Genomic DNA, 17,532 nt, shown 5'->3' on the forward strand with positions numbered 1-17,532 from the left:
TGGGTTGCCCTCAACATTAACTGATCTCTTCATGTTAGTGGCGCCTTGTGGTTTGTATTTCTAGCATTTTCCATTAATATTTGCTGTGTATATGAATTGGTATGTTGTGAATAATTTTCTATTATGTGCTGTTCAGTCTTTATAAAATGCAATTTGGTTTATATTTTTTAGGTGTTGAAGGGGGATATTCGCCCTGCTATAGAGACGCATGAGATGTTGTACCAAGTTACGAAAAAACACAACTTCTTGCCAGAGGTAGCAGAGCTTTCCAGTACTTTCATTTGTTTGACTTTGTTTCGGTTCTTTAAGTCTTTTAATGTCAATGGATTGGCTTATCAATAGATAAAGTCTGGAATATTTGACTGTTCTTTCTTTGACTTTTTTTTAATGTGTTGTCAATTTTGTAGTCGTGGTTTAATGCAATCCTATCTGCTACATCTGCAACTGCATTTTGACAAAAGTCCCAGCCCTCTTCAACTGACATCTTTTGCTCACTTCAATGTGTGTTTCTTTTGATGTATTGGTGTCTAAATCTTTAATTGGCCTTTCTTTCCTTCACCTTACTGAAAGTAGATGTTAAAAGGTGTAGGAAGAAATGGGTAGCTCTTTCAAATGCATGACCGTGACTTCCTTCTGAACTTTAGCATTCTATGATTTGGACAAGGGGCTTCTCATTCCCAAGGTAATTCCCTGAACCATACCATCAGAAACAAACACTGAGATGCTAGTATAGGTAATTTAGCTGTATGAAATGTGGCTACCGCATTTGCTGACATAACAGTGAGTACACTACAAAATAATTTACTCTAGACTAAAGTACCTGGGGACACTTCTGAAAGATGTCTCTTTTTTATTTTTCTCTCCTGGTAAGGAAACAATGAAATATTTGTTTGTCAAGTGATTTCTTTCTCATTCCTTCCCTCTAATCTCTACCATCGCGATCTTTTTTTCTCTTTCAGTAGTTAATTTATACGACACAATCAAAGGTTTTCTGAACTTTAGTCTCTTACTCTCCTAAGCTCCAACTTTTTTAACGTTCATTCTTTGGAAATGGATATTGCTGACAAGACCAGTTTTTATTCTTTAGGTACATTTTCTTGAACTGCTGCCATATTTATACTTTGCACTCTCGGCTTCCCTTAGAGGTTCAGTAAGGATGACTGGTTTCTTTCCCTAAAGAATATAAGTGAGTCAGTGGTCTTTCAGAACAGTCGGACAACTTCATGGCACTGATAGCAATGTTTTATTTTTGATTTCTATTATTCAAATTCTCAAACTACCATGGTAAAATTTGAACTGGCTTTCTTTGAAATAATAGTCCAGTCACAGCCACTACACCACAATTCTCCTTAAATCCCTAAATCTCCTACTGTAACAAATATTTTAATCCTTCATCCTTTCTTTCTCCCTACAATCTTCAGACTTTAAAAATCCAAGCTTGAGGTCACCTTGCATTACTACCTGATTCTGGTTTGAGGTCAGATTTACTGTTTTCATTCTTGCTGCTGCTTTTCAGTGAGCCTTAGCCTTTCTCAAAACTCATTTATTTAAGAGAAATGTTTTAATGTTTCTGAATAAAGTTGTTGGAGAAGGAACTTATAAGAATACCTGTTACAGGGCTAGTGTTGCAGTGAAGGAGTTTTATAAATTCAAGTTTAACTGTGCCAAGTTAATTAACAGACTAAATTTATAAACAAACTGCAAATAACTCGTGTATCAAGCAATGTGACAAGTATTTAATATCTAAAATTGCAGAAGTGTTTTTTTTCTTAAAAGAAGGGGAATCTGAGCATTGTTCTGTAAAATCAGAATTTCCTCATTGGAAGTTTTTGACCTTGTTTTTCTAGGCTTTTACCACTGATTTTAGGGTTCACTGGGCTCAGCATCCTCTCCGACCTGAATTTGCTGAAAGTACCTACTTCTTATACAAGGTAGGTTTCTGTTTTAATCTGATAGAATGTTATATCTTTAGAAAGAAACATATAAAGGTGCAAGAATTCCAACAAAATATGGTGTCAATGGGCAAGTAGCTGATGTTAATTTTTTTGAATATTGATCTAATGTGAATGTATGTGTCCGTTATTACAAACAGGCTACGGGTGACAAATATTACCTGGAAGTGGGAAAGACCATTATTGAGAACCTGAATAAGTATGCTCGTGTACCATGCGGCTTTGCAGCAATGAAAGATGTTCGCACAGGAAGCCACGAAGACAGGTCAGAACTTTTCCCATCTATTATTGGTAGTTTATGATCAGAAAACTGTTATTTTACCAGAGAAAAAAAACTTAGTGCAATCCACAGAAATATATGAATGAAGGTAATTGAAGCTGTAGAATAATTTCCTTCTCGAGTAGTTTCTTCTCTCACTTCAATCATTGTTATTTTTCTGGACAGCAACCATTCTAAATCTCCAGACATCCAACAACTCTCTGCTAACTTCAGCTATAGGTTCAGTCAGTGAACAGTTCCTTGCTTGGTGACGCTGATCATTATTTCTGAGTTTGAATGCCAGTTAGAGTTTCTGGGCTGGGGAAATTACATTCCAAGCAAAATAATCGCAAAATTCAGAATCTGGTTCACCCGTTTTGATGTTAAAAATTTGTTGCCATCGGTGTACCGCCCTCTGGAGATACTCATTGATGGACATGACTTTGGAAGAGGTATAGCTGAAGCAAAGTTTATGCAATTTGCCCTGGTATCACTTCCAAATCCAACGCATCTTCTCTGAGGTCCATTACCCAAAACTGAGCACAGTATTCTATATTGGGCATAACCAAGGCTTTGTAAACTGAAGCATCATTTTCCCACTTTTGAATTCCAATCTCCTTGAGATAAAGGCCTTTGTTTCATGCTTGTTAGGTTTTAGTGATTTGTGTGCAGGGGCATTGTTTCTCCATGATCCTTGGTTTTTCAACAACAAGAAAACGTTTCCATTATATCTTTCTCAGGTCGTTTGAGATTGACCACACAATTCCCTCATTTAACTCCCACCAGCCATAGCTTTATCCACTTTCTTAGTCTATATCCCTTTTCATTCCTTCCTATTTACACAATTTGCTGTGCCTCCTTAGTGTCATCTGCAAATTTTGATATACAGCTTTCTTTTTTTTTATTCGCGTCTTTAATACATAAAATGAAAAGTGGCACAATAATACAGTGGTTAGCACTGCTGCTTCACAGCGCCAGGGACCCGTATTGGATTCCTGGCTTGGGTCACTGTCTGTGTGGAGTTTGCATGTTCTCCCGGGGTCTGCATGGGTTTCCTCCAGGTGCTCTGGTTTCATCCCACGTCTGAAAGACATGCTGATTAGGTGCGTTGACCCGAGCAGGTGCTGGACTGTGGCAACTAGGGGAATTTCACAATAACTTCATTGCAGTGTTAATGTTCGTCTTACTTGTGATTAATAAATAAAATAATAAAGCTGAGGCACCAGGCACATCCCTGGAAAGTAGTGCTTGTCACAATCTGTCAGTCAGCCTGTGTTACTTTTATCCTTATTCTCTACCTCTAATTCAATGTGCTCTCGGTTTTGCTAATAATATCTTGTGCAGAACTTTTATTAAATGTCATCTCTCAACTGTGTGTCGTGTAGCTGCTAAACACGTTTTTGCCCAAGTTTTAAAGTGACAGCAACCAAAGCAACATCATAAAAAAATCCATTACTTTCATCGGTCTTGTCGTTGATTTAGAATGCCTTTCTAATGGTTTCTATTCTCTTTTACACAGAATGGATTCCTTTTTCTTGGCTGAAATGTTTAAATATCTGTATCTGCTCTTTGCGGAGAAAGATGATGTTCTCTTTGATGTTGAGGATTATATCTTCACCACTGAGGCCCATCTATTGCCACTTTGGCTCTCTACAAACTTTACCAAGAATAGGAATAACCAGGTAGGTTCTGTAGAGAAGGACACAGGCACCTCTGAGCGAAAGATAACGATGGGTATGATTACATAGAAAGATTTACTGGACTTTGTGTGCAACCTGGATACAGTATATGCCATCTGAGCAAGTTCAAGTGGTGATTAAAATATACGTATCAAATCCTTTTTGCTTTTTCAGCGCAACCTAATTTTACTCAGTGATTTTCAATAATATGTACAGCTTTGACTAGTTAGGCCGATATGAATCCAAATACAATTTTCTCCCCTGCCCACCAGATGGTATTTTTACGTGTTGAGCTGTATGCGGTTAATGAGTTGTTACAAAAAGCAACTCCACAATACTTTTGGTATGTGGGAGAGCTGATGGGGTGGAGTGTGTGTGCGCGCGCGTGCCGGGAGTGGGAATGGTGGGGTGGGGGGTGTTACCACTGTGCCACCGTGCTGCCCACAAATGTGTGACTATGCTATAATTGATAGGTTCTCTATCCATAAACCAGTCTCACTGACAGGCTTGGTTTCCTGTTAGGAACAGTGTAGGGGAGGTGGCAGGATTAGGCATGTCTACATCCTGGCGAATCAAGCCTTGCAGACATTGGTGGTGATAATCAAACCTGGTTTCAGAGATGAGGCTAGTGTTGGAAACCCAGGCATAAGGGAGCAGTGAAGGAGGAGCGGCACAGTAATTAGCATTGCTGCCTCACAGCTTCAGGAACCTGGGTTCAATTCTAGCCTTGCGTGACAGTGTGGACTTGCACATTTTCCCAATGTCTATGTGGTTTTCCTGTGGGTGCTTCAGTTTCCTCCCATAGTCCAAAGATGTGCAAGATGGGTGGATTGGCCATGTTAAATTTCCCTTTAGTGTTCCAAAATGTGTAGGTTGGATGGTAAATGTGGGGAATTGCAGGGATAGGATGGGGGACAGGGCCTGGGTACAATACTCTGAGTTGGTGCAGACTCATAAGAACATAAGAAATAGGAGCAGGAGTAGGCCATCTAGCCCTTCGAGCCTGCCCCGCCATTCAATAAGATCATGGCTGATCTGTCGTGGCTCAGTTCCACATTCCCGCCCTCTCCCCATAACCCTTAATCCCCTCGCCTATCAAAAACCCATCAACCCGCGTCTTAAAAATATTTAGCGAGGCAGCCTCCACCACTTCAACGGGCAGAGAATTCCAGAGGTTCCAGAGATTCACCCTTGGGTGAGTGAAGAAGTTCCTCCTCAACTCCGTTCTAAACCGCCCCCCCTTTATCTTGAGGCTGTGCCCCCTAGTCCTACTGCCCTTTCTGAGTGGGAAGAGTCTCTCCACCTCTATCCTATCCATCCCATTCATCATCATCTCGATGGGCCAAATGGCCTGTTCAGAACTTTAGAGATTCTATGAAGAAGGACTTGAGAAATTGAAGGCTTTGGTGGTCGAAGCTGTCTGAGGCCTCATAGCTGGGGAGTATCCGGCGTCTTGGTAGAAAGGTGGAGGAGATTGGAAGACTGGGGACAGGGCGGAGGAGTTTGTTGTCCCTGCTGGCAAGGGAATTATTTACCTGTGGTTGTGACAGACCTCGACTGGCTTAGCTGCCAGATTTCCAAAGTCTCAGAGAAACCAAGCTGTCAGCAGTTAAATTTCAAATGGAGAATAGCAATGAGCCACATGTAGCTTCATTATCATTTTTAAAGTGCCAATCTGCCACCTTGAAGCAGGAAAGGGGAGCAATGGAGAAAGATTTCAGGCAGAATTCGGGTTTGAGCATTTTAACTAATACCTGATCCAAACCCATCTGTATTTTGAAGCTAAATCTCCCCTCGTAGCATAAGCAAGGAAACTTGCTGCAATTTTCTATTGAGACTGTCCCATGATTTGAGGGGAAAAAATCCTATGCAAGAAAACTTGATTCATCTTGTTCTTTGAATGCTCTCTGACCTGCATGTCTGGTGTGTTCTGTGCACTGAACAAAATCTTGTAACTGATGTTCATTGTCAGCTAGACAATTTAAAACCTACTGAATTGTCTTAGTGGCAAAAAAGTACATGGCATCAACTAATGTGTATTTATATTTTTCCATTTCACCAAATTGTGCAACTGCTGCGCTTAGTATGTTAGGACAGGAAGCTCCTTGTATATATTTTAATGCGTTAGTGCATGGGGGAAATATAAAAGGAGGGATATCTATACTGCAAAGATAATACCATTCTATTGGATTTGATCCTGCAAGTGACTGCCCCTTTAAAATCTACCTCTAATAACAATATCCAGAGCTCTTACGATATCTTTTCATCTTGTCTGTGTTATTACTGGCAGAAAAGTGAAACAGCTCCTGCTGGCTGCATGGACAGTTTAGGTTAGGCAGTGAACAAGTAGAGGATTCACCCTACCATTGGTTGTATCTAACATTTATCTGTCTACATAAGCCTTTCCAGACATTGGGGAAGGACTTGCCAGATGCACAAAAATGTTTTTCACTGTGTGTGTGTGTGTAATCATCATTTATGTGTAGAACGGAAGACACTGTGATTTTTGGAAGAGCTCGGGTGCACAGTTTTGAAATCGCATTGAACACAGGAGCAAAGGGCACTTCTGCAACAGATTTCAATCATTGAACCAAGCCAGGTGTCCTAAACATCAAACATTACCATTGGACAGTGCAACCACAAAAGATTGTGACCTCTGGCTAGGAATGGACACATGTGCTGTGTACTTCTTCTACAAAACTCCACAGAAAAATCCTGATGGATTTGAATCACAAGAAAATGTGACTGACCCAATATGTACTGCAGATTTCCTCAGCCTATTGACACTATTCCTGATGTAGAGTGGCTGCTGCCTTCCAGAGATTCTCATTACAAGTCACTTGAGTGCATGGCATCACAGAAGTAAACAAGCTTCTTGACCAAAACAAATTTATCATCTCCTCGATCTCCACTATTCTCAGAAGTGTCCTTCATGTCATCAGATGACACACAAAGCTTGCATTAATCTCGAGATATAATACGGACCACCCATTCTCAGGAAATTAAGTGTAGCACAGAAGCTGAATGCACAGCTTTTATTAAACTTTATCCAACACTGACTTTGAAAATTTCCCCTTTCCTTGGCTACTTGATTATTGGTGTAAAATAAGTGTGTATCTTGGTCATGCTCTTCCAAATGGAGATCTCGGAGTGAATCAAAGCCATGAAGTTTCTCTATTCCCCAACAGCAAACTGCTTCACCTCAACCTTCTCTCAATAGGGAGATTATTCATAACCATCACTTCACACAGATGCTTCCATTAGCTTTTTGTGCACACCTGTACATACACCCACATCATTTTAAATATAAACATTCACCAATATGTGAAAATGAAGCATGGTTCATGCCTGAAGCTAGGAAAGCAGAAATAGCAATGGGTTCCCTTCCTCAAGCTTCATTCAGCCAAAGGCAAACTACTGAACAAACAAGTCCCAAACCTCACCATTCATTGATTCTTTTTTGTCTCCTCCTAGACGGCAGGTTACATAGATTTGGATGACAACAACTTTGACTGGTCTTGCCCTAATACACAGGTTCTATTTCCAAATGATCCCTCTTATGCTAACAGCATTCGTGAACCTTTTAAAAACGTGGTGGACAAAACTTGCCCAAAGGCCAACATTCGACAGTAAGAATTACTTCTATTCCTAAACCCTGAGATTGTGTGTGCAAAATTTGATTAACATTTGGTCTTTTCTAATTGGCTTTATTTTTGAATAAATTACTCTGACTTAAAAATGAACATTAAACACTTCACCAGTGCATTTCATTATTATACTGAGTTGTATGTGTTTACAAGTCGCCTATTATAAAACTAAGGACATTTCTATATTAGCAATCATTTAATGTGTTATATCTTGTTTCTGTAAGTGTACTGCTTGCCAAGTTACTTTTATTTTGAGCATACTATTCAAACAAAGGCATTTTCAATAATAGAGGAAACAACATGGCTTAGTATAGTAAGGTACACTGGGGACCTGTGTTTCAGTAGAATGAACTTATTTTTAATTTGTATTAAATTAATGATTATGCTTTTATTGAATTGATGGATTGATAATGTAACAGTGGTGCAATAGTATATATCTTTTTTCCAGTTCTTTTATCAGACTTGGGATGAATTTATTTATATTTGTGCAAATCTAATTCAAGTTGAAGTGAATGAGTATTCCTATATAAGGGTTAGTTCATTGACTATGCTACAGTAGTTTTCTAAAGAGTATAATATTCAGAATAGTTCATTATTTTATGTTATTTTATATTATTTTGCTGATGGGAATTAAATTCCATGTATATTTATGTTTTGTTTGTTGCAGAGAGGTAGGTGGTGATGAGCCTGGGACCAGGTCACATCTGAGGGCCAGAGATTTTATGGCCAACAATCCTGAACACCTCGAGTTATTGAAGAAAATGGGAGTCAGCTTAATTCATCTGAAGGATGGCAGAGTCCAGTTGGTTCAGCATGCAAACCAGGTGAAGTTGCTGCTGTATCATGTAGCTGTAGAGTGGGTAAAAAGGCCAACTAAAATATTAATTCAAAGGGAAATGATAAAATCAATGAAAATAGGTGGAAAATCATTTGTAAAATGTAAGAAAATGTAAATGTAAGAAAAACAGAGTACATAAAATTTTGTGGGTGTCAGTGCATCAGGAGTATTCTCTGTTTTACAACAGGAGGGCCAAGTTAGAGAATCAAAATGAAAAAGAGGAAATATTTGCAAACCTACTTGCAAGCAAATGTGGAGGAAAATTAAATAGTATTTAAACTATCAATTGGACACTGCATCTTCGAGAGATGAAGGTGAAAGCCAGAATGCCAGGTTGCTACAGTATTGTCTTTTCTATCAAGGGAAGAATAAATCCTGTCATGAATGAACAACATGTTGCTTTTCTCCTCCCTCAGGCAGCCAGTGCCCATGACGCTGAGGATGGCCTGCGCTTTATGCAGGAGATGATTGAATTGTCCAGTCAGCAACAGAAGGAGCAGCTGCCTCCTCGAGCTGTTCAAATTATTTCCCATCCATTCCTTGGTAGAATGGTACTTACTGCTGGACCAGCACAGTTTGGAACGGAGCTTTCTAAAATTACCAGTGGGGTATGGAGCCATTAAAACTGACCATTGTTTAAATATTCATATACTATACTTACCAGTTTAAAAATATTTAGACTACCATACAGTTAAAATGTTACAATAATTTGATTTATCTAAGAGATCAATCTATTAACGATTTTATCGTTTCCATATTTAATACCTTTAAATTTATCTAACAGCCTTCTTAAAATATGTGACATTGCTTTTCTATATGTTGCGGCAAAATTATATATATTTTTAATGGATACTTAGCTCTTAGATATTATTTAAATGAATTAAATTAGTTATTAAGTAGGGCTATTCTGCAGTCAACACACGTGAACTGAAAATAATTCAGACTGTTGCAATCTGCAAGTTGCTTTTCTGAGAGTATTAAGACACATTGTTGGGATAGTGACAATGAAGCTTTAGTGTCCATTCATGAAGTTGATGATAGGTGTTGAGAAGTGAAAAAGTACATATTTCTCCATCACTGGCAAAAATCTGAATTGTTTTTAAAAGAGACCAATGTGTATTAAACCATATTTTTGCTGACTTATTTTACACATAGACAGAAGATATTAAATACAGTATTTATCATATTGGGGAATGTGGCCTTGGACCTCTTCATTAGCACTTTGTAGCATAAACATATTAGCTGGTTTTCAGGAACACCTTGTATTTTTCTCTCCACCAGCTAACCCATGTAGAACTGTGTGCAGCAGCTGATGTTTTTGCAGCCCTCTCCCAGAACTGTTGTACAGAATACATATAATCTGCTGTCCAATATTTCCCTCCCTCCTGGGCAAATGTTTGTACATACAAATGGGTATCTTGTAGGGACAAAAATATTGCACCTATAAATAATTCCAATAGCACCCTCTTCAGGTGTTATTGCTTCATCACAATTCACCTCAGCTAAGCTGATCCTGATAGCAACTCAACATTCCAGTGCACCACTTCTGTTATAAAGGTGTCTCCCACCTTTCCATAAACTTGCAGTTATTTTGGGGTGCTTTTTAATTTTTATTTAGCTTTCTTGTTATACTGCCAATTGAGTTACTCTATGGTAATACTTGAAGATATCATTATTTTTCTGCTCTCTCACACAGCACATTCAATGCAGAAGCTCACAACAGTGTGAGTTAGTAATCATAATTTGTATTTTATAATGGTCCTTTAGACTTCTAATGTGAACTATTGATATAAAGGCTTTCCTGTTGCTAAGGTCATTCCTAAATCATCTTCACTAGAAGACAAATGATTTTTCTTTCTACTATTGTCCATGACTGGAGCAGTCAATGTTGGTTGTGTACAAAACTGGCTAAATGTATCAGTTCGTTTTTAACAATCTAGTGTATATACCAGAAGTTCTGCAGTATTTGAATTTTGCCAGAACATTGGTGCTCAATGTTTTTGGTAGAAGCATACCACAAGTCTGACTTTTAAACTGTTTCAGTTGTTTTTATCAAATTAAGTAATTGCATCAGTTTGAGAATAATGAATACATCATGGAAGAATTATACCCACTGTATCATCTAGTTTGCAGGACGTTGCAAAGTGAGGACGAGGTGGTGCATCATTTCACCTTTCATTAGTTCAAACCCCGCTGAATTGATCTGTTGGCTGTAAAAAGTCTACCTGTGCAATCTTAAACTACTTTTTAACGAGCACTGACCTCCAGCATAAAGCAGCATGTAGTTGGCATTAAATTAGTCATCTTGTTTATAAATTTCATTACCTGGTTTTGGAGAAATGTCACATTGTTACAGTTTTAGATTCTCTCCTGGAATTGAAGCTGAAGTGTATTCCTGGGATGGAGCATTGGGAGCTTTATTCTACATTGAAATTGTGCTGTATCCCAGCCTTTTGTCTCTGGACTGGATAAGTGCGTTGCGTGGAGTTTTGGAGACCTTGTGGAAGTTTCAGTCCATGTTTCCAATAAGTTACATATACCTCAAGTTGCTGCTACCCATAGGTCTACATGGTTCAGCTTAGGATTCATCCATGAGTGAAGTAATAGTGGCACAACAAAGCCTTCCAAATCCCCTTGGGCAGAATGGTCAAACTGGGTGTAAAGGCATCTGGAAAGAGAGTGTTTCTTTGGATTCTAATTGATCTTTAATAGTGTGATAATCACGTGAATCTGAGAGTTGAATTTTACAGGTTCATTGTAATGTGGAGGGGGCCAGTAAAATGTGGTGAGCCATTGACTTTAGCAGGACTGTAAAATCCCGCATGCATAATATCCTGTCCTAAGAACTTATTGTATTACAAAATCTTTTAAATTCAAAGTGATACCATATTGTCATTGATCAGTCCAAAACCTTTTAAACAGTTTTGACAAAAGAACTCATTAAATATTTGTCTATAATATTGGATAACTGATAGCCATGCTTTTAAGTATGAGATAAAGTCTGTACAAAGAAAAGAATTGTAGGTGACACTTTAAATGAACAGAATTTTCATAGATGTTATTACATTTGTAGGTTTAAATGTTTTAACACTTGTACAAGTGAGTTAAACTCTGCCAAGGTTCTCCCAATCACCACAGGGACACAAAACCACGTGAGGTTTTTGTTGAAGTTACAGCAGTTGATCAGGAGAATGTCTGTGGGAATTGTACATCCCAGCGTCCACTTCAGTCATATCTCCAGGTTCTGATCCACTTTCTGTAAATCTGCTTCAGTTGTAAAGGTCTGATGGATTCCGCACACCCATCATTATTTGTCACTTCAAGGTCAACAAGTGGGAGATATGGTTGTGCGAGACTGACTAACAGGACTCTAAGTTTGTTCTCCCTTATTCCTGCCACAGGTCTCTCAGGCTGAGAATTGAAGAGGGTTGTCCATTGGACCTTATCAGAATCAGATATACTGGGATCGAAAATCTGCTAGATTATTGCTCGGTCTCCTCAAAACAGTCTTTGTTTCAATTGTACTTTAATATGACAATATAGACTAACTATAAAGAAAACTTTTGCTGTGGAAAAAATTGATCATGCCTTTCTTGTTTGGGTTTCTAAATGCTGTATAGGTACGAGGTTTTGTTGCTAAATGTGAACCCTATAATGGCTGTTCAGAGATAACAAATCCTGAATCGATAAAGGGAAAAATTGCGCTTATGCAACGAGGCCATTGCATGTTTGCTGAGAAGGCACGGAATGCACAGAAAGCTGGGGCTATAGGTGGAATTGTCATTGGTAAGGAATGCAACTGTTATTTTCACCTCAATCATGATATAATACTTTGTTTATATACTGTTGCAAGGAGAAAATTAACACTCTCACCAGACTGCTGCAGAAGTTGAATTAATTTCAGATTTATTATGTATTAGTGTTGTGAAATGAAGATTTAATCACAGAATCTTTACAGCGCAGAAGCATGCCATTTGGCCCATAGAGTCTGCACTGGCTTGCTGAAAGAGTATTTTACCTATTCACAGTTCCCTGCTTTATCCCTGTGACCTTGCATATTTGTTTGCTTTTGAATACCTCAATCAAACCTGATATTAACATGACATAATATTCAATTTATAAGCCACATCTTCATTTTGATTTTATTTTAATGATCTTCATTCATAATGTAATTTATACACAAGTTTTTATAGTTTGCCATTACCAGAGACACAAATGGTAATCTGTGATGCATTATCCCTTCTAGTTCTCTTCAACCTCACTACAGGCTTACCATACAGTCATTCATATCACCCTTTTTCCCAATACCACAGCTCACTTGCTTTCACTCTTGCTTATTCAGTCATGTCCAGCAATGTCTGTACATCCCATCTCTGTATTATCTTTAGAATCTCCCAAGGACCTATCTTAGGCAGTCCTCCTATTCCACAAAGCCTTTGTCCTGGTGACATTATCTCTGGATTTGAGGTCAGGTGATGACACCCAGCTCTACCTCTCACTACCTCTCTTGAACCTTTCATTATCACTCTGCTGTCAGCCTGCTTTCCCAAAATCCAATCTTCAAGCTTCAGTTCCTTTGGCTAGACACTGGGAAAGCCAACAACATCAACTCCAATGTAAATTCCTGCATCCTTGCTCATGACTCTATACCAATCCCTGCTTTCTCATCCACCTTGAGCTGAGGCAGAACTTCACCTTCCTCCCAGTCAAACTTAAACTAAGCTTTCTCTACTCCCAAAGCAACAGCTGCTTTCCACCCTTATCTCAGCCCAATTGCTGCTGAAACCCTCATGCCTTTGCTAGCTTCAGATTTGATGATTCTAATGCTTTAATTGGCTAATATTGTATCTTGCATCCTCAGTAAACTTCAACTCCTCTAAAATGTTCCTATCCTGTAGCAATTCCCAATCAAGCATCCCTGTGCTTGTTAAATCTTCATTGGTTCTCAGTCCCAAAGCTGACCAAATCTAAGATTTTCATTCTCTTATTTAAATCCCTTTGGAAGACCTTTACATTTTGAAAGATCTTAACATTTAAACTGTGCAAGATGTGCCTTGAGCGCTGAGCTGGTTGAGAAAATATTAGGTTCCCTACTAAAGTTTGGGCCCGACATACATTACTGAAGAAAGAGCACAGGGAAATTTAAACTGTCTTTAATTTATCCTAGGGGCAACACAGTGCATCGCAGCACCAGGGACCCAGGTTTGATTCCCAGCTTCGAGCACTGTCTGTGTGGAGTTAACACATTGTCTCCATGTTTGCATGGGTTTCCTCCGGATGCTCTGGTTCCATCCCACAGTCCAAAAATGTGCGGGCTAGGAGGATTGGCTATGCTAAAATTGCCCCTTAGTGTCAGGGGGACTAGCTAGGCTAAATGCATGGGATTATGGGGATAGGGCCTGGGTGGGGTTGTAGTCTGTGCAGGTTTGATGGGCTGAATGGCCACCTCCTGCACTGTAAGATTCAATGATCCTGGGAGCATTTCAAGATCACCCCAGGTGCCTGAAATGTAAAATGTTTCAAACCTGCAGCACTAACATGCCTCACTATAATGATCACAAATTTGACTAAAGAAATAACATCGAATATGAAGATTGAGAGGGAACCCTCACCTGTTGGCTGTATTATGTAGAAAAATAAAAACCTTGAGTCGGTCCAGAGGATTTTGCATGTCCAGGTGTACACACTGCAGTTGTTTTAACTGAGTTTGCTATTGGGCAGATGACAATGAAGGAAGCAGCAGTGACACGGCTCCCCTCTTCCAGATGGCTGGTGATGGAAGGAACACTGATGATGTCACGATCCCAATGCTTTTCCTCTTTAATAAAGAAGGAAACATTATACTCAATGCCATGCAGGAGTACCAGGAAGTGGAAGTGCTGCTGTCGGATAAAGCAAAGGATAGAAGTGAGTTTTTAAACCAACAGTAAATCATCTTTCATTTTTAGATTACCCAAAGTAAATTGTCATCATGTTTAGCATTCTTTAAATGTAGGTAGTAATCTGAATTTGGAAAATTTATTTAAGTGGCAACCAATTGTTTTTTTTGTGGAGACTTGAGAGTGTTGACAAAGTTTTGGGACATTTTAAACTTCTCTGGACAACCTGTTTTAAAAAACTTTTCACAGTCACACATGGTCATACTAAAATTCTTTTTATAATAAAACCACTCAAATGTGAGCACTGGATTTATTATTGGATTGTTATCACAACACTGCAAATATTTATCACCAGAGCATTTAAAGAAAAAAATTGTTGCTTTTTTTTGCATTTATCCCCGCAGAATTGTAGGCAACATTTATTTCCTATTCTTTCTTATCCTTAACTAGGCCATTTCAGACAGTAGACAAGAACGGATATTTGTGAATCAGGTTTTTATAGTAAGTCGCTAGTTACCTGGTCATCATTACTGATATTAGCTTTTTATTCCAGATTTATTTATTGACTAAAATTAAATTTCTCACTTGGCATGGAGACATGTACATCCATGTTTCTGGATCATTAGTCCAGAACTATGAATCACTTGGTTTGGGACGGCATAGTGGTTAGCATTGCTGCCTCACAACACCAGGGACCTGTGTTCGATTCCGGCTTGGGTCACTGTCTGTGTAAAGTTTGCATGTTCTCCCTATATCTGCACAGGTTTCCTCTGGGTGCTCTGGTTTTCTCCCACAATCCAAAAATGTGTGGGTTAGGTTGATTGGCCATGCTAAATTTCCCTCAAGTGTCAGGGGAACTAGCTACGGTAATAAGGATAGAGCCTGGGTGGGATTGTGGTTGATGCAGGCTCGATGGGCCAAATGGCCGCCGTCTCCACTGTAGGGATTCTATGACGTAAGATAGCCATTATTCCACTCTTCCTAGTTAGCACTGTCTTCATTTCTCTTCCAGTTCCTCCACCTGATTCCCAATTTCAACTTTTTTTAGTCTAATCTCTCTCAAAGTCTTTGTTTAGTTTTTGTGTGTCTTTGGGGTCTCTTAGTCAATTTTGGGTTTGCAAGCTTGGTCACAAGGATTGGGGATGATTTGTTTGGAAGAAAAAGCTTTTCTGTCAATTGTGGCACGCAAGCTAAAAAATTAACATCTGTTTTGTAGTTTAATCTCTAATTGTAGCCATGTCCATTTTTTGTAAGCTTTGCAAGTTAAGGAGAATGTATGAAGTCGTAAAACATGGAATTTCATCATGTTTTTTATTGATTTTAGAAGGCATTGGTAAATTATATGGAGATCGCCCAAAGCTCCATTCTTTTCATGGTACCTCTATGATGGTAACCCTTGGGCAACTCTGGATTGTGGCTTATTGCGAAAAGTTAGCCTCGCATATATGAATAAAAGAGTTTTTTCACTTTGCTGACATTTCACTTATATGAATTCTACAGTACAAATAAAATAGGACTTCTTTCAAAATTGAAGCAGACAAGAGGGTTAGTGAAGGCGGTTAACATATCCTTATGTAACAATATTAGACGTTTCGGTACCGGCGTAGTGGGATGTTCCAGAGTAGTACTAATTGGTGCTGCCAGGATCACTACTTTCAGGACAACCAGACACCTTTTGCCAGATAAAAGAATTACATTGACCAAACTGCACTGTATCTGTGAGGTTGTGAGGCATTGTCCAATCCTGCTGATTTTAAATTTTAACAAAATCATGCTATATACACGCAGAATCTTGAATTGGGTGGTATAAATAAACTCTCAAATGAACATGTGCACCTGCTGTTCATTTAGTGGGTGTAATAGTCACGCTACTGGATGTATGTTCATGGGCCAAATTTAACCCATAGTCTGGAGTTACTATATATAGATAAATTATGTGTGCATGTGTTTCTTTAAATAGACCAGCTGTAGAATAATGATTAATCTATTTTTATTTGTAACCAGTTTGTGTTACACTGTGTCTTTCTTTTTTTGCAACACGTGGACAAAAATAACAGCCACAATTATTAAAGGTAAAAGTATTACAGACTACATTAGCAGTAAGTAGTTTTCTTCAAGATTCACCCTTATTTATGTTTGCCAAATGCATCAACTGTAAAGTAATTTCTAACACCCCTTACCTCTACCATGCCCTGCAGTAAAGAGACTGAATGTTTGGACTTTACTGATGTTACTTTGAACCAGCTACCAGAAAGTGTGTAATAATCACTTTCAGACAATTGATCCTACAGCTTTTCCCCTTTTCCCTAGAGAGGTATATTCCAGCTTTGTTTACTTGTTTCCCATGGCAATACAACTGAAATTAGGAACCCAGTTGCATGAACATTAATTTTGGAATTCAAAATCATAATATTGGTAGTTTGAAGATATTGTTGTTTTTGTGACATCAGGAGGTAATGGTGCAAGAGTGTTTAGAGGTGCCATTTGCAGGAGATTCTCTGGGTACAACTGGGTAGATAGGAATGAAAGCAAGCAAGTGCAGTCCCAACCAGCTGCTGGAGAGAAGAAAGGTGTGTGAAGTATGGCAAAGGCTGCAGATAATTTAAGAAGGATGCTGAGGAATAATTTAGCTTTGTCAGAGTCACATAGGATGTCATTTGTAACTTTAATTAGGGCTATTTCAGTGCAAAAACAGGGCCAAAAATTTGACTGGAGGGATTCAAATATGGAGTTCCAGAAAGGATGGGTACAGATTTGGGAGGGGACATGTCAAGGATGTTAGAGAGGAAAGTGAAATTGGAAATGCGGTGGTTTTCAAGGACTGAGAGTACAAAGTTTTTTTTGAGAAGGATGATGTTGGCAGTTTTAAGTGGGAACAGGATAGTACTTGAAGAGAGAGGACTGTTAACATCAATATGAATAGTGACTTGTATATGATATGGACTAGAGCTGTAAGAATACTTGAAACAGAACTGACTCTTGTTTTGACACAGTCTTCAGGTGTCAGTTTGGAGTGTCTTCCTGAATTATCTAAAACAATGGTTTCTATATCTGCTTCCAAATGAGTGACAAAATTGTTACTTAGGAGGTGGAAGTGTTCATCTCCTAGTCTCTTAGGAAAGATTCTACTTTACTTATGCCACACAAACACATAAGTGTTTGACTTATTTTCATTTAAGATGATTATATGCTGCATTTAGAGTTCCCAATCCAAACAAGGTTGTTGCAAAGATCAGCTGTTGATATGGAGAGATTACTAAAGTTAAGACCTGTGGATG

The 17,532-nt window shown here is 38.7% G+C and overlaps 1 protein-coding gene across 2 annotated transcripts in view; it reads left to right on the top strand.

Moving 5' to 3' along the window:
• The window catches only part of edem3 (ER degradation enhancer, mannosidase alpha-like 3), a 69,178-nt gene that overhangs the window by 48,671 nt on the left and 2,975 nt on the right, over nucleotides 1–17,532 (top strand). The window contains exons 11-20 of one of the 2 annotated variants that reach the window (XM_080195746.1): nucleotides 172–255; nucleotides 1,848–1,931; nucleotides 2,093–2,217; nucleotides 3,731–3,893; nucleotides 7,365–7,519; nucleotides 8,205–8,361; nucleotides 8,792–8,983; nucleotides 11,996–12,161; nucleotides 14,097–14,282; nucleotides 16,312–16,353. In XM_080195746.1, the coding sequence (XP_080051872.1) occupies nucleotides 172–255; nucleotides 1,848–1,931; nucleotides 2,093–2,217; nucleotides 3,731–3,893; nucleotides 7,365–7,519; nucleotides 8,205–8,361; nucleotides 8,792–8,983; nucleotides 11,996–12,161; nucleotides 14,097–14,282; nucleotides 16,312–16,353 (1,354 nt within the window). The remainder of the gene's footprint in view (nucleotides 1–171; nucleotides 256–1,847; nucleotides 1,932–2,092; nucleotides 2,218–3,730; nucleotides 3,894–7,364; nucleotides 7,520–8,204; nucleotides 8,362–8,791; nucleotides 8,984–11,995; nucleotides 12,162–14,096; nucleotides 14,283–16,311; nucleotides 16,354–17,532) is intronic. The other variant, XM_080195747.1, reaches the window with a different exon arrangement.

The sequence above is a fragment of the Carcharhinus amblyrhynchos genome, chromosome 9 (genome assembly GCF_965287045.1).
Source record: "Carcharhinus amblyrhynchos chromosome 9, sCarAmb.v2.hapA, whole genome shotgun sequence".
Lineage (NCBI taxonomy): Eukaryota > Metazoa > Chordata > Chondrichthyes > Carcharhiniformes > Carcharhinidae > Carcharhinus > Carcharhinus amblyrhynchos.